The following is a 25399-nucleotide window of genomic DNA, read 5'->3' on the forward strand; positions in this document are numbered from 1 at the left end:
ATAATAGAAATATTTATTATATCTAATAAAATAATTAAATTAAAAATAGATTTATCATAAATTAATATCATATTTTATAATATATCAATCCATAATATTATCTATATTAATATCTATTATCCTAGGATATAATATTCTGCAGAATGTTAACAAAATAATTATTAACCAAAATAATCGACGAACTCGTTAATCGTGAATGAAATATCCATTAATTAGTAAAAAATTTCATACTACTCCCACCAGATATAACATATTTCATTCCTTGTTTTCCACTCCCATTCTAAATGCGACTGTGAATCATACGAGCTGGTCATTTGTCAAATCGATTATTTTCTCAAAACGGAGAGCTGCCATTTGTTTGAAATATAGTGAAGAATTGAACACCAGTCAACGCGTTATTGGTACTAAAATTTCAGAAAATTCAGAAAATGGAGTTAATCGCATTGGTCAATGAACAATTCATATGTTTCCATGACGCATTTGCAGCATTTATTCGAACAGACCAGTTTAAGGTCTGAGATATCAACTCTCGTTCGCATTGAGAAATGAATCGAAGTACGTAAAACACACGGTTGAGAAATTTCATTCCAATTGAAGTATGAATCTGAATTTTCGTTGCAGGTTAATCCAGGCAGCAAGGCAGCTCAACAGGGGGTGAGAGAGGGTGATTTAATTAGTAGTATAAATGGAAGAAGTACCCGGGATTTAACGAACAGCGAGGCACATGCACTCCTACGAAACGCCGGCGAACACTTGAAGCTCGGTTTGAATCAGTAAGTCGTTTACATATTTTTCTCGCTGTTTTGTCAGATTATGAAATTGCCCACTTCGCAAATATAGACACTGCACAGGGAATGCACGATAAGTTACATTTCCCATATTCAACAGGAGTGCAGTTTTAAAATTCACTACCCTCTTCACTGATGTAGCTTTTGTGAAATTGTCTACTTACGAATTTATTAATACGAACATCAAAAATTTGACAATTATAAGCTTATATATCTTCCATGTTGTCTTTGTTCTATTGAAAGTATATATAATAAAATTTATTATACGAGAAAATATTTAAATGTTATTTCTTCGCATTTGAAAATATATTGTTACACATTTAACTAATGTAAATTTTTATCTTTTTGCAGGGAAAATATTGGCTCTCCGAAAAGACGAATTTATAGAAGTAGTTTACAAGAAAATACCACAGAAATTCTCAACAGTAAGTTTACTTCTCTTTTTCAATATGTTAATCATTCTAATATAATCATGACATGCAGGAATGTAACTATAATAAATTAACAGAGTTTATTTTCAAAAGTAAAATAAAGATTAAAATTACATTAAATTTCTAAATGAAAAATGTTTATAACGAAATATTTATAATAATAAAAATCATGTCCTTTTCAAATTCAATTATTTTCTTTGCACGTATAATTCGAATATTCTAATTTATTCGTAATAATTTTATGTCTATTATAAAATTTACAGTACATTGATATTTTGAATTTTTTGTATTACAGAGACAACGACAACGAAAACTACGACTTCATCGAATACCAGGATTATAACGACAGATACAAAGAAGAACGAAGCAAGTGAGTATCTTTCATTTTGTTGCTGCATTTTTATAAATCAATTATCCTTACATACAGCAATATTTTATATATAGTTGACATAAGGAATAGATAATAATAATTCTCTTTTATACCTCTGCATTTTCATCATATTAATAATTTAGGATTTGAAATTTTTTAAATAGAGTCAGGTTTCAAAAAGCATAAAAATTCTACTTTCCAAATTAGTAATAATAAAATTCACTTTATTAAGAACTAATATGATGATTGAATAAGGTTTCTACAATTTCTCGTTTATTTTCTCATGACTAATTCTTTCATTGAAAAGAGGTTGATATACAAATATACAGTGAACGTGGTTAAGGGCAACGTAATTTCTCGTCATTTGCATAGATTCGAAGCAATTTGTACACGTTTATCGTTATTTAATTACACTTGTTATTTAATTGAGCATGTGACACGCAATGGCTTATCGGACGATCGGTGGCTATACAGTAGTATATACTACCGAGTATATATGTAGACGCGTAATAAGCATAGTAGAGAAAATCAATTTCCCTATTGTTTACTTATGAAGCAGCAAATCAAAGTAAAAATTGATATAACAGACTGTATACGTGACATTTTAATCTTTGTTCGAATTTATCTCGAAAAATGTGCTGGATTGAATAAAATAAACATACGTGATTCAAGTATTCGTAACAGATTCTGTCAGTAATGAATATAGTAGTTTTTCGTATTTAGGTTAATAAATATTCGCAAAGCATTAAAATGAATTATTGCAATTTTTCGTTTCCTTTTTCAATAAGCAATTTTAAATAAGTTGCTATATTTTTTAATTATATCAAACTTATATTCGTAACGTCACAAACGTTAAAAAAAAAGAAACAATATAGGAAGCCATTTAAGATCTGCGGAAAAATAACTTTATCCCAAAATCGTATAAACCGCACAGAATTGCGAATAAAAAAGTTAGCTTTCCGAAAGTCTCTCACATCCCCAAAAAACATTTCACCCAATACCACAAATCAGGCAATCCCGAATGCCGCGACATCCAATCCCGAAACTCGGTTCCCTGACCGACAGATAGCCGGCGGATCACTGGCAATTAATCGCAATTTCGTTGATCGATCAGAAGTGCCGTAACTCGGCCTTATCTGCACGATCTCGCCGCGTCGGCCACGAGCGATATAACGCCGCGACACTAGCGCCGCGCATGGAAAAATGGCGACGCGCGCGGTCAGTCGTCGTGACTAAGCCGATCGCTAGGATTCCAGACAATGACCCTCGAATTAACGCTTGGACAAAGCGTCGCGAACGAGACACGGCATCGGCGCGTGTATCTCAACCAGATCCCCAACGTGCAGACCTCTTTACTGCGAATCGGCGTGTCGTCACGCGACGATGGACAGACGTGTACTCACGGTTCACTTATGCCCAACGTTCGTGCATGGCCGCGAACACTGGCAAACGCCAACCCACACACCTGCCGCCGGTCACACGAACGAAACGAAGCGTGCAAGGTGCACCTGCGACCACAGCGATATGTTTCGTCTGTGTTTCCAAGACGATGCCGCACCCTCCTTCACTTAGAAGACGCCCTAGAAGGTGACCCTCTTCCTCCTTTTCGAACCACCGTCCGATCCACCTCTCTGTCAGTGCTCGTACACGCTTTGTCCGGCGTGCTCTGGCGAAATCGTCCCGATTCGCTTTCGTTTTCGGATACGCCGCTTTCTGTACTCGAGGTTCCGAGGTTCGATCCAACGGTGCAACGGGATCTTGTACGGTTAAGGTGGGAAAGTCGCAGGCCTGAACGTGTCGTTTTGGTTCGGTTCTCGAGTACGTCGACGGTACTAGATTGGCGAGCAAGTGGTCCAAGGGGCACGTGTTGACGACGATCTAGGCTGTCTTGGAGACCGCGACTGTGGGGTTTCGTCTATTCTCGTGCGGCACTGGATCCGCTTGGAACGAAAACGATTTTCAAAGATGTACTTGGATGGGTGACGTGTAATTGCAGTGCCGAGGATTCGAGTCGATTTGCTGAAAATCGCTGGTTACGTGTGAAATGGTTCTGCGAGAATCGTCCAGCTTTGTTGGTACTAGATGAGTTTCTAGAGTGTGGAGTTTGGGTGAACGAGGGATCAAAGAAACGAAATTTCGCGTACAATATATAGAAGTGTAGATCGATTCGTCGGTTCCATCGTTGCTAATGGAAAATTGCCACTTTGCTATGGTCAAAGGTCCTAGTCTTTAAGCGAAGATTCAAAGAAGATACGGAATTTCGTATGATAGAATGTTCGTCAGTAAAAATCCTCTACCTTGCTGTTACTAGACTAGATGTATTTGCAAAGATAAAATTAGCGTTAATCGACTAAAATTAGTGTCGGTTTCAATATTATCAGTAGAAATTCTCTGCTTGGCTATTATTGGAGCCCAGAATTTGGCCGAAGCAGGATTCAAAGAATCAGAATTCTACGTAAAAGTGTATTTACAAAAATAGAAATTGAGTTCGTTCATCCGACAATTTCAACGTTATCGGTAAAAACTCGCTACTCTGCAACTGCCAGAGGCCTCAAACAACGAGTGAAGATCAGAGAAACAGAGTCTTGTATAAAAGTTTGTTTACAAAGGTAGAACCGAGTCTGTTGGTTGGCCGGTTCCAGTACCGTTCGTACAAATTCGAGTATAAACTATAGAAGACACGAAATTCGAAGCATTCGCGACGAGGATTACGCAGCGTTGCGTGGCCAATCGATCGGAACCGTGTCAATAGAGGAACGAGCAGCGAAAGGGAAGCTGGAACAATGTTTCACAAGCTGGAGCGGATAGTTTGGATAATTAACGTCGAAAGTAAAACGAGAAATTGAACTAACGGGAAGTCTCGCATCGCGATCTGTTCGCGTAACTTTCGCGCTTTGCTCTGCTCTGCCGCCGAACGCATTACGCAGTTGAATTACGTAATTCAGGCCGGAACTATTGGATTCATCGGTGATTGAAAACGGATATGCTTCTTCGATCACAATACCTCGCAATTCTAGCCTTAATGACCGTTTCGTTGTGAAACAGGTGTCTATGGTTTCCCTGTAATCGTCGGGAAACTCGAAGCTGGAACAACGATAGAGCAACGACGCGGATAGGGGAGCGAGCTAAAAATCGGAAAACTCGATACAAAGCCAGCCCGATATTGAGGCTTGTACACGCGTGAAACAGATTTCCAAGGTAAATCCGTTCTCGCGGTTCGATTGCAATGTAAACGCGAAATCGTTTTCCGACCGCATCAGCTTTCCGTCAAGATACGTTCCCTTGGTGCTTCGCCGAGCAAACGAGATCCCCTGTGCAACGACCACTATCGCGATTTTCCACCAGCCACGTCCAGGTTCACGGGTTCAGGGTTTAGAAACAGCTTCGAAAATGAGATTCTTCGATTGCTCGCGATGCCTGACTGGTATGAAAGAGACGTCCTCTACTCGGTCCTCCTCTCTCGAGGCAACGGACCCATTAGTCACCAGCGAACGACCCTCTAAACGCCCGATGTCCTCGAGTTCTTCGAGGAAGGTATCATTGATCAATCCAGGATCACGATTTCTGGCGATGGTTCGTTCTCTGCGCGCGTCTTGGAGACGCAGTAGGCGACCCAGGCCTAGAACGAGGCTAGAGGTTCATCGAAGATCGAGAAAGAGGAAGCTATCGAGGAAAGAGGTCGGTTCGAGTTCGAGACGGGACGAGGATGCAGCTGTGGCGAGGACTGTGGCCAGAAAAATCGAGTCGAGGTCGGGAATTCTGAAGGCGAACGTGGAGACCGGGTTAACTAACGGCAGAGTGGTTGACGGAAACGGAAGGAGCGGGCTCAGCCGGAGGGAGCTCGAGCGTGAATACTACGAGCAGCTGGAAGCGCTGAAATTTCTCATCGAGCCGCCGGCTTGCTTCAGGAACGACGAGACCAGGCAGAACTTCGAAAACAAGCTAAACACGTTGGACCTTAGGAGGATGAATACCGTGGCCATACCGACTGGCGAATTTCCCGAAGCCGCTGCAATTTTACGTGACTGGTCTCGGGCGAAAAATGTCGATGAGGGTGGAATGGCAGAGAGAAGAAAACCGAGCCTAGAGGCTCTGTACGAGGATAGGCTGGACGAACGATTGAATATCGAGAGAACAGTGATCGATCTACTCGTTCGCGCGCCTATTCTGAAGAATAGAAAAGTGCAGGCTGTCCGGGGTATTCTCTTCAATGCTGCTAATGAGGGAAAAAGCGTGCGCTTCAAGGATGAACACGTGGATGGGGAGATGTTGGATGGGGTACGGTCTAGGGTGAGGGATGTGAATGTCGAGAAGGGAGACACAAGTTTGGGGAAAACGTCGAAGGAGATGGAACGTTGCATCATGTTTGGAGGGAGAGACGAAGTCGGCGAAACTGATGGAAACGACGTGTTATCGAAAAATGGACGGTGGATCGGAGATGTCTGTTCTCAGGGGAACTTGGGTTCGCTGTTTGATGTCGCTGTAACGAATGGTACGGTTTTTATTTATTCCTCGAAGTTAGGGGGGATTTTGGGGTGTCGCCTAATTTTTGGTCATTTCTTCTAGAGTAATTTTATAATATACGTTTTTGATATTAATAAATTTATTATTGATGATACATAGAATTTGTTATCGATAAATTTTATAGTTGTTAAATACGTACATTTTAAATTCACGTTTCTTAATTTATACATTGAAGGATAAGGAGATATTCTATGAAGAGGGTTGAATTAAGAATGTAGGATTAACGATAAAGGAAATCAAATATGTATACGCCTATCTGAAACATAAATATGTAAAAATTTAAACACGAATATATAATAATTACAACAGAGAGATATATGTATAACAATACTGGGTTTTGAGACATCAAAAACAGACAGAACAACAAGAACAGAATAACACAAACACGAAACTCATAAAATTAAATTAACTTAGGAAAAGAACACCAAGATAACGCAACGAAAACACACAAAGACGCACTCTGATTTAACTCTATTTCCAACACGGTCACAATTAATTTCTAAGGGCCCTGTTTTGGTCATCAAGGACCCTGCTTTTATGCTTTCCGTAAAAGCATGAAAGCTACGCTTTACCTCCTCGCAGGGGCCGCGCAATCTAATTTTGCTACCCAAAATAACTTTTCCATTTGCTTCTAGAAAATATCGATCGGTTTTTAATTTGTTTCTGTTGGCGATTCGCGATATCTTTCGAAATGGTATCCTACATATATAACAATATAATTAATTATCGGTTTCCATATAAAACTCGATCACAATTTCACTTGTTCGGTTATCTGAAAGATTCAATTATTCGTTTCTCCCGTTACCAATTCGTTCGATTAATCGAGGTTCTATTCTAAATTTGTCACTATCAATCAATTACACTAGAACGTTGAATATGATTCGACCCACAACAGGTTAATTTAGCAAATAGAAAATTATATGTACCATCGAGGAGCTATTTTCATTTAATTAACAAATTTCGTCGCAATAAAATTACTTGTGGTTACAATATTTTTATTAGTATCGTATGAACGAAATATGAATTATTAACGTTAATAAATATTTGTAAACCGTAAAATTATTATGCTAATATTTTATTCGCATTATTTTTATTTATTAACCATATAAGACATCCATATAACGTTTCATTTGCCAGCCACTTGGTGCAGCTTTTCGTAAACCGTGTTAATTCGATGTACTTCATCGAGGCGCAGTTCAATAACCTGATAACCCCTAAACCGTGCCAAACTACTTCTTGAAGCGTCCCTAGCCTCGGGTCAAGAACCATTAAACTACAGATTGCTGATAGTGAGACTCGATAACGATTTTAATCGATTCACGCGGTCCTGTCACTTCTCAATGAACACTTATATGCCAAAGTAAATACCGTTATAATTAAATATTGCCACCAAAAAATATGTTATTATTGTTAAAAATAAGCAGAGAAAAAGTGGTTATTATTTCAATTAATCATCACGGGACGTTAGTTAAATTAAATACCGATATAATTAAATATTGCCACCATAAAAATTATTATTATTGTTAAAAATAAGCAGAGAAATAGTAATTATTATTTCAATTAATCGTCACAGGAGAGGAATTTTTCAAGAGAAAATTAAATTTTAAAAATTTCGTGTCTCTCCCCGTAAACAATGTCGTTGTGTGTTTATCATTTTCTATTAGCCAATTGAAATTAGTCCAACGTGAATTATCCCGTTAGGAGTAATCCGCGGGAATTAGCATTTTCAGGTGTAATATACGATTTGAGTAATAGGATTGTATCTGGTTCTTTATCGCGAGAGTTAATGATTATTATGAATCAAAGTAATAGAATATGTATACTATTAACACTCACATACTGCATGTATGTATCGGTACATGAAAGGAGCATATAATTTTGTTTCTCCAATCGTATTCAGCGTGCAAGTTTATTTTAGTAATTTATTTTATTAATTTAGTTTATTCGTAGGAAACAAATTTTGATTCGATTACAGTGTTTGAAATGCGTAGCTCGAATATTAAAATAACGGAACAATTTTTCACGATATTTGTTGAATCTCAATTTCTACATTCACTATTTGGTCCATCGATTTAGTACAGAACCTTATCACGATAGAAGTCGTATTCCGTTTATGAGAAATACTCAAGAGCCGTATCTTTTATTCGTGTCCAATATTTTATATATAGTTATTCGAGTATCGACAAGATAAATTGTAATAATGTATATATTAACAAATAAACGAATAAGCTGTATAATAATATAAAATAGGTATGAAAATTAATATAAAATAAAGATATACAGGTATTAATGTATACGAATATTCTTTTTCTTCGTTGTTTTATGCACGCAGTATTTTTCTTTTGTTAATTAATTATTAATCACTTTGGTGGAAGGTTTGCGATCTCGTGGTCTTCCTTGAGGGCCACATTAGTGCCAGGAAAAGCCACGTTTGGCACGCAAGCCACAATTTGGCCACCGTGATTATGAAAGTTTCAAAGAATTTTATACGAACAAGAAATTTCTTCCAAAAAATTTCAAAGCCACTCTTTTATAGGATATATTATCTAAAACAATATTACACGTTTCCGTTTCTATTATAGTTTCAACCATGATCATATCAATTTATGTTATCCTGTCAGGTCCAAGCAAACAAAGGTCTACGTGTGCCATATTAAGTGTCAAAGGTGTCAACGCATATTGATCCTTTCGTTCGGCACTTTGATCGATGCATTTGAAGCAAAAGTTCTTCCAGTATGAATTTTATTCTATCAACATCTTCTCCAACTCGTAGTGTTAAAATTTATTTAAGTATTTAATACGGATTTATTTAGAAAACGATTTTTCTACGATTTAATGCGGATTTGATTAGGAAGCATTTTTATTTTATTTTTACTCGTTGAAAAATGGGTTTACTTATTTTAAATACGTGAATTTTCGCGGACCAGTATTACGCTTAATGCAATCAGAGGATAGGGGAATAAATGCAGTTTGATATGGATCATTGAATTCGTCTCAATCTTGTCGATAACTTTCGTGACAAGCTAGAATGCGGCGTTCAATTAGAAAAGTGAAGGCGTGTCGATATCCTTAAGAAGAAATCAATAAAATAAACATGCTTCAGCTATTATATATGTCCAGCATTCTTAAAATAGAATGCTTTTAGACGAAAGCAGAAATTGAAAAACGTAGAAAATGGAACTAGTCGTAAAATACACGTGAGATATATCTAGGTTCATATGGTTCATGCACGTGAACGATATATTGTCTAATTGTTAATGGAATGCAATGGCTGCAGTTGCAAAGGACGTTTGATTAAAATTTCAGTGAAACGTGAAACGTCGCATTTAATTAAAAAAAGAGAAGGAAGATAAATATGATAGACTATTTAGGTTACCCTATATAAATATTTATCGTATAGATATGTAATTAATTTACTTTGCATTTCTTTCTAAATGTCGTTAACAAGAAATATTAAACAGAGCACGTGGTATTTCCGCTGACTACTTTACTCCATTCTTTCTGATATTTTCTCATATTTTATGCATGCCCATTTCTTTCTTTTTTTTTTATTTATTATGTCAGCTATATTTTGAATTATTATAATTTCAAATATCATAACATATTTGGCAATAACAGGATATAATTTCATTACAAATGAAAATGAACGCGAATTGAAACTATGACATAAATTTAAACAAATTCTAAAATCTATTTATCACCAGAGATCCACAGTCTTCCAACCGCTTTGCTAATATTGTAATTTTAATAAATGATCCTGAAAGAAGATACTTTTATCAGTCCCACGAGTCCATTGAAACATCACTAGTTCAACGCGTGAGTTCTAAAATTCTAAAATCTATTTCTCTCTAGAGATCCACAACCTTGAAGCCAATTTGCTAATGCTATTACCCTGATCAATTATCCCACGAGAAGACTTGGTGTCAATTCTTTCGAATCAAGTCCAATTTATCGTCGCTCTGACCCAGCTGCGAGTCACGCGAAGAAACGTCTTAAAATAGCCTCGGGAAAATGTCGCCAGATGGCCACAGTGTGTCTAGAGGGCCGTAGAGACGATTCCCTAGGACGCTTACTTACAGTCGAATTACCGTGTTCGACGTTAAGTACTTACGTAGTCGGTACGTGATACCAGAAGAAGCATCGTGTCCCTTTTTCTACGCTCGTGGCCAGTCGCTAACAATTGGTTTGCGATCGCGAGCGTGGAATAAACTCGACGGAGGCGCGTTAACGTCAGGTCGATGGGTGCGCCGCCAAGCGTCATGGCCCGAAGCGGCCAAGCCCGCATTTCCGCAGCCACGTCTTCCATCTTTCGTCCTTTGCGTTCACGGTGCTCAGGAGCCAAACCCTCGCGGGGGATTCCTACGATCTTGTTACCGCTTCGGTTACGTCATTAATCGACTCGACGTATTTTATCGCTCGTTTGCCGATTCGTTGCGTAATTGCCATGGCACGCACCGGGGATCGGTGTTCGTTTTATCCCTTTGTTTTATCCCTTGCAAATCTTTTCCATCCGACACTGTCGTTAATGAGATTGCCCCTGTTATGTACGAGTTCTACTCGGTTCGTTGGTTCATGTCGTTTCTGGAATAACGTAAAATGTTTATTCCTTTTGTAGATTCTTTTTTTTTGTCATTTATGGTTATAAAATTGAATTTTCTTGGGAGTTTAGGAGGGGGCGGTGAGTCGAATTTTGAAATTTAAAATATGTAATGATCTTCCTTATAGAATTATTTATGGAATTATTTATTATTAATTATTAGTCATTGATTTGCCATTGATATTCTTTTAGCTCATTCGCAGAGCCAGTATCGTAAACTGCAAATTTTTAAATTCTTCTCAGATTCTACACACTGAAACGAAGAGTGTGATCATAAAAAAGAAGCGCAATCTTCGGGACAAAATTTTTGTACAAATAATATTTTTTCATTTTTATCCGCGAAGAAGAGAAAAAAAAAATAGAGCGACGTTCGCTCCGACATGCGATACTTTTTATTTCATCCGATACATTGATGGACGTCGAAAGAACGCTTGCAAAGCCATAGCCTTGCAGACACAGTTCCCGATACCGACAGAAAAATCGATCCGAACAGAATTCAATTTTCTTGTACGTGCTATGTTTCGAATTCCCGTTTTTCATATCTTTTTGCTCGAATCACTGAACTCTGATCATCCAGCATGAATTTTAGTGGAAATTCGAATTTATGTCTTTTAGGTTTACCTAACCCAATCGTGGAAATAAAATTCGTATACATTTCGTGTAATCGTACGCAGGACTAATCGAAGCGATATATCGTTTCGTTTCCAAATTAAATTTATTCTTAAAGATGCACGAATGCTTTGAATCGTTACCAATTCAAACAACGAGTTAACCGTGTTTCCTTTGTGCTTAACAAAAGCCGCTCCCACTTTTATAATTGTCGCTGTTGTCCTTCACTCTTCAATAATTTCACGTTAGCCGAGTCTCGTCATCGAGTCAATTACGTAATTAAGAAGCGCAATATGTATCACTGTCTGATGGTCATTTTTAATGCAAGGTTAAACGAACAGGAAGAGATTTAGATTTCTATAGGTTGAATAAGCCGAATTTATATCCACCAGTATCTATATTAAATAGAAAAATAGAGAAACGGGTGATATTTTATTTAAGAAAGAATAATGATCCATGGCTCTGTCTGTTTAGCATTTATTTCCAACGCACGTACGAATTAGTTAATTTTTTATTAATTTAAAAGTAATCTACGATTCATTTAAAAACCTGGTTAAACTTTGAATTAAAATATTTCACTACATTTTAATTATACTGGAATTACAAGATTAATCACTTAATTGCGAAAAAGTAATTAGTTTGAAGTATAGAGCACTTTTAATTATACGTTCCATTCAGTCAACTCGATAACTATGCTCCAAGAACTTCAATTTCGTAACTGTAATTCGATCGAAAACTGATACATATTTTTTAATCAAATTCTTTTAATGAACATTTTTAACGATTTATTACCGTCGTATCTGTGATTCGTTGATAAATACCACGAAACGAATAATATTAATTTTTAATTGTGGGAAAAATGAAAGATATCGTTTTAAATAATTAATAAAATAATACGGAAATAAAACGGAATTAGTACAACATAAATTAATGAAATAATTAAAAAAGGTTAAAGATGTATTAATTTTAAGTACACCAATGTTAGATATACATATATAATATATATCTATATATGTACTACCTATTTTATCGCACACGTGATATTTTCTGTTAAAATAAAATTCTACGAAAAGAACCGAATGAAGTTCCAATTTCAATTATGGAGTATCATGATCGCGCCAGGAACAGGACTATTTCACCCTTTTTATTCTTTTCATGATATGTAAATCAATATTGTCTGTGAGAATTGTTGTGTCTGAGCCCCGAGAAGTCGTTGCATTATATCTCGAGAGGAGTCGTGCAACCCTTTTGAAATCTCGAGAAGCGAAACCTAATTAGGGTGTCGTTCAACTTTCAGCAACAAAGAAAAAGGAAATGACATAAGATGTTCGAACGTCGAGACATCAAAATTACTACCCTTCTTCTTCTCGTGAAGTCTCATTTTCTCTCGCTTATGGCCAGTTCCCGTGTAAATTCTGGTGCGTTGCTATATAATTTCATATTTTCAATTCTATTACTTAAATCAATAAAAGAAAACGAACTCCTGTTTTAAAATTACCTATGTCATCTGGTATTTTGAATTCTTTTCATTTACTATAAATAAACAGGGGACGTAAAAGTACCTATTAATATAGATTTATAAAAAGGAAATTATGCGAGATGTATATAAGAGGGAATAATTTTACGGAAAAATTATTATATTTGTTTAAACTTTCAATCTAGCATGATTATTCTAAAATGGTCACAATACAACTAATTATAAATCAAGCTATACATACGAATTGCTAAAACATAAATGCAGAAGGCAACAATATGTTCGCTAATTGAATCTCCAAACGAAATTCCACTTTGGTATCGATTGGAAACCCATTCGTGCAATAATACTACTCGACAAATTTAATTAACAATTACGCCATTAACAAGGTACATTTACATGCCACCTAATCACTTCGTGCTTCATTCTCTGGAACATCAATTCCCCAATTCGATCCGAAATCAGGTATAGGTATACACTAGCGATAGAGACAAAGCTTCAGTGTCTTTTAACGTTAATTGCATTTATTTCATAATATACGTTACATTAATATAAATCACGCGACAATGAACAAAGTATTTCACGATAAAAATTCTACCATTAATTTTTTTGATCGACGTTACAAATTTTTGGCTCTTTTTAAGTGCTTCTAATGATCAAATGATAGTACGAAACTTCTCATGGATAATTCCATAACTGCATTTTATCGTAGCCATATTTTTTCTTCACTTCGTTCCATTAGATACGCCCTCATGCGCTTCTTCCTATCTAGATCATCCTATAAATATTCCATTAGCAATAAGTCTAGAGGCTTTTTAGCTACGTCTACTCCCTCCCACAAATTTATTACTAACTACTCTTACTAAACGCAGGAAGCAGTAAAATCATACCCGAAATACCTTGCTTTATCACTGACAACCATATATCGTTCGAAAGGAATGATAAATTACGATTCACCATTAGCGCCAATGATATCAGACTTACTTCTGCCATAGACTATTCTTCGGTTTATATCTACCTTATCCTATCTTAATTCAGACATTCTGCAATTGTAAAGGTTAAAAGGAATTTTCAAAGTTCCAAATAGCTTGCGAATATTTCAAGTTATTGCGTAGCTCTGAGCTTGGCAACGCTTTCCAAAAATAAATCCGTGGAGAACGTTGCCAATTACCAGGTCTTACCACGCGGAGGTGGCTACGCATCGAGATCCCGGCCTTAAGGGCCTTACAATCTTCGCTTTATTGGCACCTTCTACATCAAAAGCACCTTCCTAGGAGAACGAGGCTGCGGACAGTTCATTAAAATTCCGTGTCTTTCAAATGGGCATGTGATTCGGTGTACTAAACTCTAACACTTCACTGTTGCAACGCTACTTTTGCTCGTTCCGAATTATTTCCCAAGTAAGTTAAATTTTCCCAAGTAAGCGAAAGGCGAGTGAAAATGGCGACGTCTGTGCGACGCACCCCGTACACGAGGTAACCCCATGCTTCGGCACCCTCGCCGGTCGGTTTTCGACCCGTTGCGTCGCTCGAGTAATCGCTGAACAATGATCGCGACACGATGATTATATTCTACTTATCTCGCGAAAGGGATAAAGGATTTTTGGTCTCCGCTTCAAGTTAGATATCGTGTCTTGGTAGAGAAGACACGAACAATAGACTTAACCTGGAATGTATTTCCTAATTACATAAAACTGAAACGCGTTTATGGTGTTTAATAATATCCTTTGTCTGGAATGTCTGGAGAATAGAGGAACGAATATATGAAACAGAATAGAACATGAAAATGGACAAAAACGAGAGAGAATCAAATTTATTAGAAGGAAAGAGAGATGAAACAAAATATTAGTTCTGGAAACGGAATTCCGAAATGAGAAATGAAAGTGAATAGAAATGAATTCTAGTAAAAATGCTTCACCTCCCGTGTGATATATAGATAACAAGGCCCTTTTACGCTTTACCCTTTGTGCAAAATGTAGGAAATATTGAATAAATTTCTTGAAATTCCAAAATATTTCTGAACCGTGCGAATAATTCAATCGTTGCAAAAATATTTCCAAGAATCTGAAAAGTCCTGCAAAAATCTGTTAAATTAAAGAATACAATTTGAAACATTTAAAACAATTAAAAAAAAAATGAATTAGTAATTGAATAATATTAAATAATCACGAATTATGTAAATGGTAAATGTTATTGTAAATTATTTAAAATAGTAGAGCGTGGGTGGAGTGGACAGAGATCAGTGGCTAGCCTATGGTACCCCATTCGCGTCTTCGACCCCCTCGGATGAAATCTTCGATGTGTCTGATCCTAAATATTATACAAATTGTCATGATCGATCTACGTTAAAATCACTGATCATATCAGTCGTTTAACGAATGTAATTAATGTTAATTTGTCGTGCGAAAAGGTATCGTCCAATTAGCGTTCCTTCAGAGTTTGTATATATGCGATAGAAAACTTTAAGTTGAAATTTTAATTAAAAATTTAATTAGTATTTGCTCTAAACCGGAATATACTTAAACCCTTGTTCCTTTCCCATGCATGCCTGCTACGAAGAAGGGTCTACTCGTTAGGCAAGCTTTTCAAAAATCAAGCTCGTCAATTTCACTGCTTCTCAATTTCTTATCCAGATCCACGATTTTTGTGTGAATTTTCTTAAAATAACAACCGAGTATCAAATTTCCTCGTTGCAAAGAAACGACACTAGTAATTCCAAATTCCAATATAAATAAAGAAAAATAATTAATATTTACAACACTTTTCTCTGATCTTCAGTTTCCACTACCCTATTTACCAAGTACACAAATTCGCCTGATATCCACGCTCGATAAATTATTCTTCAAAATTTCTAAAAAAAAAAAGAAAAAAAAGAAAAAAAGAAAAGAAAAGCAAAGAAATTAGACTTCCTGTCACTAATCCACCTAGGAGAATCTTGTATGGAATTATCATACCGAAGCAAAAAGACCATCAGAAAAGGATCATTCGGTTTCCATCTGCGCCATCCCCGTATCGAATTGATCGGACGGGCGTGTGTGACGCGTGATGTAATGAAAAGTGTGGAAAATGGATGGGTGTGCTCAGGATAGTAGTCGTTCTGCCGGCATTGTTTACTCGGAAGGAAGTTGAACTCGGAAGTGGCACTATTCATGAGACCGGCGCGAGGGTCGGGTGGGAGTACTGGCGTACACGCACCCCGCGCAGCGACGTGTGTCAGAATTCGCCACAAAGGTTGTTGGATGTGTGCATCGAGTGTACGGACAAACGAGATGCAGTGTGTTTAATGCGTCGTGTGTATGTACGTGCATACGTTTGACGTAAAAACGTCATTCAGGGGGCTGGCTGAGCAAGCGTAACTCGAAATTGTGTACGCAGACCTGTGTCGGCTGATCTACTACAGCGTTTCTCAAACTTTTGTACCTGGCCCGTCGTACCTTGCTTTTCTTATGATTCGGAATGGATGCAGATACGAGAATAATAGCAATAACAACAATAACAATAACAGTAACAGCAACACCAACAACAAGGACAATAATTGTAACAATAACCGAAACAATGAAATAACAATGAAAACAACAACAATAACAACGTAAGATTGTTCAATCGTGATTGATGTATTTGGCTCGTTTGATTTATTTCATTGTTCATTAGCGAAGTTGTGGGATTATGGAGTAATAACAACAATAAAAACACCAGCAATAACAGGAACAAAAACAAAAATAATAACTATTATAATAACAATATGGGATTTTTCAATCGTAATTGCTGTATTTAGCCTGCTTGATTTATTTCTTTGTTTATTATTGGGGTTATGGAGTTATGGAGTAATACATAACAGCAATAAGCAGCAATAAACAGCAATAAAAACACTAGCAGCAGCAACAATAAGAACAAAAATAATAACAACCATTATAATAACAATGTAGGATTTTTCAATCGTGATTGCTGTTTTTAACCTATTTGAGTTATCTCTTCGTTCATTATTGGAGTTGTGGGATTATGGAGCAATAACAGAAATAAAAACGCTAGCAACAGCAGCAACAAAAACAAAAATAACAACAATAGTTGGGATTTTTAATCACGATTGACGTATTTAGCTTTTTTTATTTATTGCTTTGGTTTATTACTAGAATTATGGATTCGAAGTTCTTATAGAAATGTAGAAATATGGAAGAAGATATAATAATAAATGTAGTATAAATAATATATAATAAATAATAATGCTGAATTGATTTACTTCGTTTGTTTGGTTTATCGCTGCAGCTTATTATTGAATCTGCATTATTGGAGTTGATTTATTATATATACAAATATCGGAAGTGAAGTTTTAAAAAATATTAAAAGCTTCTTCTGCTTGTAAATAATTATATAACAGCGAGAAGGTTATTTTCTTCGATGCTTCGATTAATGTCTTCGGGAAAATTAATTCCCTTACGCGTTGCTTGGCACACACGTCGCATATCTTAATACTAAATCGCGATACTAAGTAGCACCATCAAACATTCGGGACAGGTTTATGTCGTTACAGTCACTTTGTATACAAGAAGTATTCTCTGTACTTTATCTAACACGATCTAGATCCTGCATTTGCATTGTGCTATTTTCATATACCATAAAATTTATTTCTGTACACGATATTTTCTCCTTTAACGATTTATCTTGCTTTTCATCACCGATTTTTACTCTTTTCGAAACGAATTAATCGTTGTACACGTTAACGATTAAAATTCATGCAACAAGTACAAATGTTTATTGGAGTTTACAGGTTTTGGAAAATATGAGATTGGTATTTCAAGAGTAAAAATATAAAGTTATAGGTGCAATTACTGCAAGCAGCAGAATGTAAAAATATCACGAAGTTGGGTTTCATGGAAAATGTAATATAAAGATATAATTGGAATTTAGTGCACCTGGTTTTTCACGAGGATAGTAGTTAATTTCATTTGTTAATATTTACAGTAGTTGTTTTCGTACTTTTATTTTTAGAGTTTAGGAAAATTGCGAAGGAAATATATAAATAATATTAATATTAGAAATAATATTGTGTTTCTGGCATCGAAGGAGGTATAAAATATTTAACATTAATATTCAAAAACTTGAAGGATGAAACATTCAATTTTCAAAAGTACAAGCCATTTTTAATACGTATAAAACATTGACTATGGTTTTATGGAACCATTGTTTCGTGAAATTTTTTATTTTTAATAGAGGAGCTCGAATTTGCGAAATAAATTCAACGACATAGTTAAACTTCTCAACTATTTCAGTAGTAAATAGAACGCGTGAAATATGAACCAATAATTTTGAAAAAAATAAAATCGAAGAAGCACAAATATTCCGATTACAAATCTGAATTAAACTGAAATAAAAATTCTAATACCATATTCTGTTTTCACAAAAATCAATCTACATCAAAATTTAACAGACAACTAGCATCTCAACTAGTTCCAAAAAATAAAATCTAAAAGACATCTAGAATCTTAACCAATCCCAAACAACAAAATCCCGAAACCACCTTTCAAATCATTTCCAAAAACACAGAAATTACCAAAAATTACTCGAAGAAACATCGAGACCGAGGATCCATCAAAAAATCAAACAGCCGAAACTTCATAATCTCTGGACCAACTCGCATAAACGCAAGTGGTTCACAAATACCCTTTCAAAGAAACACCAATCCACCCCAATCGTTTCAAAAATCCATCCCCTAAACCCTTCTCACCCTGTTCACGAATCACCATTACCTAACGCCATCGCAAGGAACAAATCTGCCTAACTCCTCGACAGATCATCTTTTCCGATGATCCTCTGACTCTACGATCTAACCTGTAATCGGACGAAGTGGATGAAAGAACGGTTTGAGAAACCCTGATATTCGTAAGCATGTATATAAACAATACACGTTGACGATACACGCGCAAACAGAGGATCGCACGCGTGGGTGGGGACACGAGCGTGTTTCACGCCTGGCGGATCTGTTCGCGCTCAGTCCATTCCCGCGATTCATGGACCCTACAGGCCATGCCGCTGATTTGTGGCTCGTTGACGTTTAATTCGGAATTCATAAGCGACTGTCAGCGGCGTCGAAACACGCGAGCGTAGCGCGATTGTTCATGGATTTTCCACGCATCAGGTCTGTGGACAGGCAAACGTCGCTGTTCTAATAATTTTACTTATCGCCAGCCGTTTCGTGCGCTATTATTCCGTCCATTTTCGAGCTACGTTTCGTCCATCGATCGTTCGACCGGTTTAACCGGGGGAGACGAGCCGAATAAACTCGTCGTTGCCACGGTCGATATTTTCCACGTCGTTTGTATTTCGGATTACCAAATTCGTTGCCTGCATTTTTCGTGTAAATCGTAATCGGAGTATTCGGATACAAAAGTGGCTAGAAGGTGTCAATTTCCGTCATTTTTCATCGTTGTTTTGGGCACGTTGATTATGTCGGTTGATTGGCTTCTAATTTTTTGGTAGGGTTATCGTTGGGGGATGGAGTCTAAATTCGCGTTCATCGTGATATTGTTATTGTTGAGTAAAGTGTAGGATGACTGTGTGAAATACGAGTATTGACAGGTCTTTTAATGGTCGGAATGGGTGTTTTGTAGTAGCTTAAACTAAACTCTTGTTCAGTTAAAAAGCTAATTATTAACTCGTTGCACTCGGTGATTCTTTCGTTAGAGAAAAATAGTAATTCGTAGACTTTCTGCCATAAAGTCTAGGATAGTTTTAAAACAGCAAATAAGAAATCGTATGCAAATTAAGACGAAAAATTATTTTGCTTTGATATTCCACGCATCGTTGGGTAATTGTAAATTTGATATATTAATTATCATCCATCTTTAGAATCTGATTAAATGGTGACTGAGAGGCACCTCTCGAGTGCAAAGGGTTAAATACAGTGTTATTTTTTATTTGGAAAATATTGTTTCTATGTTTGAATTTTCTATTCGACATATTATATTTGTCTAGAGCAAGGGATTGTTGTTCAATTTTTATTAGTTAAATTTTGTTACTTTGGTTCTTTTTAAATAAATAGTTAGTCGTCATTTTAAGTTTGAGCTTATCTTCTGTTTGGGAATAGTTTTAGTTTTATTTTTGAACTTTGCATTCGATACATTGTAAATTTCCATACAAAAATGACGTTTAGCTTTTATCATTTTAATTGCTCCACTTAAAAAGCCGACTATTATCGACTTCGGTGTTATCTTTTATTCGATAACGATTCTAGTATTTCTATTTTTGAATTTTGCACTTGACATACTGCATTTTTTCCACAGAATTAATATTTAACTCTTATCGTTTCGATTGCCGCAATTGAACGGTTAATTATTAAGTTCTGCGTGACCTTGGAAGGATTCTGTTATCTCTGCATTTGAATTTTCCATCCAGTTTTGCATTTACATAACGATCTGCCTTTCAGCGAGTAATTACCATAAACACTTCCTCCTCGTATTCAATTAATGCCTCACGCTTACGGTGTCGTGCTTGTTTTCCAGATGACACAAAACCTGATCAGAGCTACGCCAATCAGAACGGTGGTCCGAAGAGTTCCTTGATCCAGAAGCGAGACGAGACCAAGAAAAGTAAGAATCTCCATCACTTTTATCTTTTCCTTTCGACCGATAGTCAATATTACTTTGGAATGCTGGTCTGACAATGAGTCACGCTTGTTGCACGATCGCAAAACGTCAAGTTCTTTTCTCTATTCACCGTGCACATCTGCATCTACTGTTCTCGTTTCGATCATGGGGGAAATGTAATTATCAGGCGCTAATTCACTTTCATCGTCCAAGTACTATTACGTTTCAATCGCTAACTATCGTCGCCATAAACGCATGCAAAATATTCGAAATGAAATCGAACTAGATTAGAACATCGAAACGATCCACGTGTTCCTCTCTGAGACACGCATCTCTCTCGTGCAATTTTATCTCAACGATTCTAGCAAAATGATAGAACACTAGTAGTCTCGATAATTACCCACTATAGCTCAAATTTCATCTCCTTCACGATTTTAACCCCGATTAATAAATTCGAGTTAAGCTGTCAAAAGAGCAGCATACGCGCTACTTATCTTTCCTAATTTCGCGATTTCCATCGAGTTCGTCGCACCACGGTACAGATCAAATGATTCTCCTCAGAGTAGCCGTTCTTCCACGCAAAAAGGAACCGAATATTCCCTTTCCCGTCTAATGTCGATGCACGTTGATCTCCTTGAAGGAGATCACGCGAGGCGACATTGTTACAGAATCGCAATATTTTCTAAAAACGGCGACCAAACGCTCTGATCCCCTTTTCGCGTTAAATCCGGACCGCGTTTCGCGAGGCCTCGAACGAGAGACGAAACGAGAAAAGCAAGAAACGAGAAAGAGGAGAGAAAAATAGAAACTCTGGCCGATTGTGCGATTCCATAGGATTTCGCGAATCCTTGGAGTACGCTACAGACACCGAAGAGATTAGCATGCCACACGGTACGCGAAACCGCAGAAATCGCAGGGGTCGTGGAAGAAGGCGCTTCCAAAGGCAGCCGACACCCGAGAGAGCCGCGAAAGACGACGAGACAACCGTGGAAAATCCTGAGAACATCGAGGAACACGACGAGGTCCGCGAGATCCTCGAACACCCTGCGAGCTCGAAGACGAACGACTCCGGCAAGGAGAATACCGTACACAGCGACGAAACTCACCTGAACATCGAGGACGATGACGAAAGAGATTCGACAAAGGACGACGAGACCATCTCGGTGGAACCTGTGCCCCGATCTCACAGATACACCATGGAGAAGAAACGCAAGATAGAGAAGGGCACGGTACAGCCAGGCGTGAAGGTTATGAAAATCACTACTATCAGTAGTTCACCCTTGGAAGCTCAGATCGACCACATTCCCGGAGTAGGTATCGTGGAGACCGGCAGTCAGGACAAGACCTCGAGCAGGGCCATCGTGACGATTTCCGAACCCGTGGAACCGTTCCCTTCGTCCCCGACCAAGGTCCCGAAGACGATCATCGAGCAGGACGAAGGCGAGACACTGACAGACAGCAACGAGAGACTGCAGATCCGCGACGTGAGCGACAGCGACGCGGTGGAGACCGATAGCTCGAACCCGGTCATCGTCGAGATGGAGTCTGACGCTGAAAGGGAGCCAGCGGAGCTGGCTACGCGGTCAGAGTCGAGTCTCGACGAGACTGAGACGTCGAGACGTGGGTCTGCGGACGCGACGCACGCCTGGGACAGCGTGATGCCGCGCGAGGTGGAGAGGAAGCTGAGGAGCTTCATCGAGGGGCTAAAATTGCCAAGTTACGCGGAGGACGTGGAGGAATCGCGTGGATCGACGGAGTGGCTCGTCAGTGGCTCGACGCACAAGAAAGTGAGGAAACGCGCCGCTTTCGAAGCATACCACGCACACTCCCAAGCGGCTAACAGGTTCTTGGACATCATTCAAGAGGAGGGCGAGAAGCTGTCGGAAGACGAGGAGCAGCACATCAGAGATTTCATCAACGAGGAGATCGGTAAATATCGAAGGGTGGATCGGTGCTACGATCGAAGTGATCAGGAGCATTTCGAAAGAGAGGAAGAGCAGGTTAGAGTGGTGGGGCACCGTGTGACGATAAATGTGATCAACGTGGACGAAGTTAGGGGCGAGATGTCTGGTCAACGGGAGGAGTCTGAGAGGAAGCTCGATGTGGGTGAGAATGTAAAGTCGGGTGAAATGGAGACTGCGAGCGAAAGAGTGGAAACGAGGGAAGAGTTGGAAGCGATTGGCGAAGCGGATGAAGACACGTCAAAGGAGGACTCGAGGCTGGAGGAATTAAAGTTAAAGGAAAGTGACGATGCGGGAGATTCGGGGGAGAAAAATGCGAAGATTAATGTCGCGGATGAATCTACGGGAAATGACGAGTTGGAGGAGGAGGAATTAGTGGCGAGGACTGAGCAGTGCGAGGGAAAATTGCGAAGTGAGGTTGATAACGATAGAAAGTCCGAAAAAGAGTCCCGGGATGAAATATTGAAAACAGACGATGGCGTGGGTCTAAGTGAACCTGGGTTGAATGGCGAACAGAAGACGAAGGATCAAACGTCGTCTGACGGTGGGCAGAAAGAATTTCAAGTTTCAAGAGACGAACGATTAGACGAAGAAGATGAAACGTTGGTTATCGGTGTTGAAGAAGAAGAAATCTTAAAGCGGTCACTTGTTCTAGAGGCTACCGCGACTACGGATCAGCTAGAAGAGAAACAAACGGAAATTCCTGACACTGCAAATATCAGTGAACGTGCAATAACAAAGAATTTGGAGAACGAAGACACGAAACTGAAATCAGTCGAAGATGAAAAGACTTCAGACGTAGTTGCTCGAGAAGATGTCGTAAATAAAGATGAGTCAGAAGAGAAACAAACGGAAACTACCGATTCCTCAAATATCAGTGAGCGTGCAATAACGGGGAATCTAGAAAGCGAAGACGAAGAATTAAAATCGATAAAATATCAAAACCCTTCGGATATAACCGATGAGAAAGCTACCGTGAATACGGACGAGTCGGAGGAGGAGCAAATGAATGCTACTGATAGCTCAAATGCCAGCGAATGTGCAATAACAGAGAATCCAGGCGAAGAAGAAGAAGATGAAAAATTAAAATCAGTTGAAAATCAAAATACTTCGGAAGTAGCGACAGAAGAATCCAGAATTGAACAATCAGAAACAAACAATGATAGCATCGATCCTAAAACCGAGACTTGCGTCGAAAAGATTAAAGAAGGGGAAGAATTGGCGTCGAAGAAAGACACGCGATATCCAGAAGCAAATACATCAGCAGGGAAAGATAAATCGAAGTCTGGCGATGACGAAGGTTCTAAAAACGAATCGTCGGTGGAGGAATTACTAAAAAAGGAAGAATCGGCGCTGGAAAATGCGACGCAAAGTTCAGAAATAGATACATCAGCGAGAGATAAAGCTGCCAAAGTGTCGGAAAACGAACCAATCTCGGTGAAAGCCGATACACAGTCATCTGCCACTGATTCATCTGCAAGCAACTCGCGAAACGAAGTCTGCGTCGAATCGAGTGACATGAACACGTCAGCATCAATCGTGACAAAAGTGACGAGCAGCAACGTATCATCATCGACGTTAAAATCTCGCTCCATAGAGACCAAACACTCGGAATTGCAATCGATGAACGATATCACGTGCACCAAAGATAAACCACGTCCGCCAACGCCCCCCAAAAGAACGTCCAGCTTGTCAGATGCCGATCACCAAGAGAAAACAGGCGTCTGTTCCCGTATTCGCGAGGATAATCCTCCGACTCCTCCTGTTCGTCGGAAAAGGGAAACCGAGGAGGCCAATAACGACCCACCGAGTCGTCCACCTCTTCCAAAGGAAAATCTCTCTGCGACGGACGAATCTTCGCAACAGAATTCCAAAATACTTCCCTCGGAGACGATGAGCAAGAACATTGGCACTCTGAGGACTTTATTAACGATAATATCCCGCAGTGACGCGACCGTCGAAAATATTCGCGACGCTTTAAGCAACGTGGACGCGCTAGCTCTGCCCGAGAACGTTCGCAAGATCATCGATGATCTAAGGGCTGGCGGGAGGAGGGTCTGTCTCGAGAGTGACAACATTGCCGAATTGCGCAATTACGTCGAGAGCGGCGCCGGGCTTGGCAATGGAACAAGTCTTGAAATAACGACCGACTGCGTGGATCGAGCGACACGCGAAAAATCGTCGTTGTTCGAGTCGTCGGCAAAATCTCGCGAGAACGGACCGGTCGAACGAATAGCGAAAGTGGCGATGGAATCCGACGAGTCCGATAGAAAGAGAGTTTCCAAGGAGAAAAAGGAGGAGGTCCAGGGAAAACGGCCGGACGAGGGTGTTGGATCGAAGGAGACACACTCGCGTCATCATGTTCACAGGAAGGTTATCAAGAACGAAACGTCGAGCACGAAGACCATCGAAACGAAGGAGGAAACGTCTTTCATGCGACATTTGGGAACACGGGGTAACAGGTTGGAGACTTCAAGGGATACCAAGGAGATGACGACCAGCGAGGAAGAATTCGAAGAGATATACAGGTATTCCACTTCGAGGGGCGACGATGGACAGGAAAACGAAGATCGGAAGGAAAGCGAGAAGCACGGATCCCCTTCTAGAGTATTGGAGTCTATTCTGAAGGTGGATCGAGCATCGGGCGAGCATTCCACGGATAAAGAGAAGCACGAGGCGGTCGATTGCCAAGGTCACGACTCGTCCAGCAGCGCGACCACTTTGAGCACCGTGAAGTATAACCCGATGGAAAGCTGGCAGACGGACGTTTACTCGATAATAGCGGAAGAAGCGAGGAAGAGCGAGGCAAAGCGAGAAGCTGAGAGGGAGGTGGTGTCGTCCAGCTTGAAAAGCAGACTTCCTTTGCTGAACGGAGACGATTCGACGAATAGCGTGGCGAACGGACACGACATACAGGTGACACCGGAACCTATACCCTATTCACCCGTGGAAGACTTGTACTACGTGCCCGTGGAGAGTGGCACGAATTACGTGAAAAATCGTTCGGAGAGAGGTGAGTGGACGGGCGGGCCAGAGTCACTGAAAGACCTTTGCATTAAGAAAATC

At 38.9% G+C, this 25399-nt stretch overlaps 1 protein-coding gene across 1 annotated transcript in view; it reads left to right on the top strand.

Moving 5' to 3' along the window:
* CAP (Cbl-associated protein) overlaps positions 1-25399 on the top strand; it is a 205044-nt gene that overhangs the window by 100585 nt on the left and 79060 nt on the right. Inside the window, exons 2-6 of the mRNA XM_017909794.1 lie at positions 622-773; positions 1140-1213; positions 1515-1589; positions 20289-20375; positions 21207-25346. Of these exons, the coding sequence (XP_017765283.1) occupies positions 622-773; positions 1140-1213; positions 1515-1589; positions 20289-20375; positions 21207-25346 (4528 nt within the window). The remainder of the gene's footprint in view (positions 1-621; positions 774-1139; positions 1214-1514; positions 1590-20288; positions 20376-21206; positions 25347-25399) is intronic.

Source organism: Eufriesea mexicana, unplaced genomic scaffold (assembly GCF_001483705.2).
Source record: "Eufriesea mexicana isolate 0111107269 unplaced genomic scaffold, ASM148370v2 scaffold22879, whole genome shotgun sequence".
Taxonomy (NCBI): domain Eukaryota; kingdom Metazoa; phylum Arthropoda; class Insecta; order Hymenoptera; family Apidae; genus Eufriesea; species Eufriesea mexicana.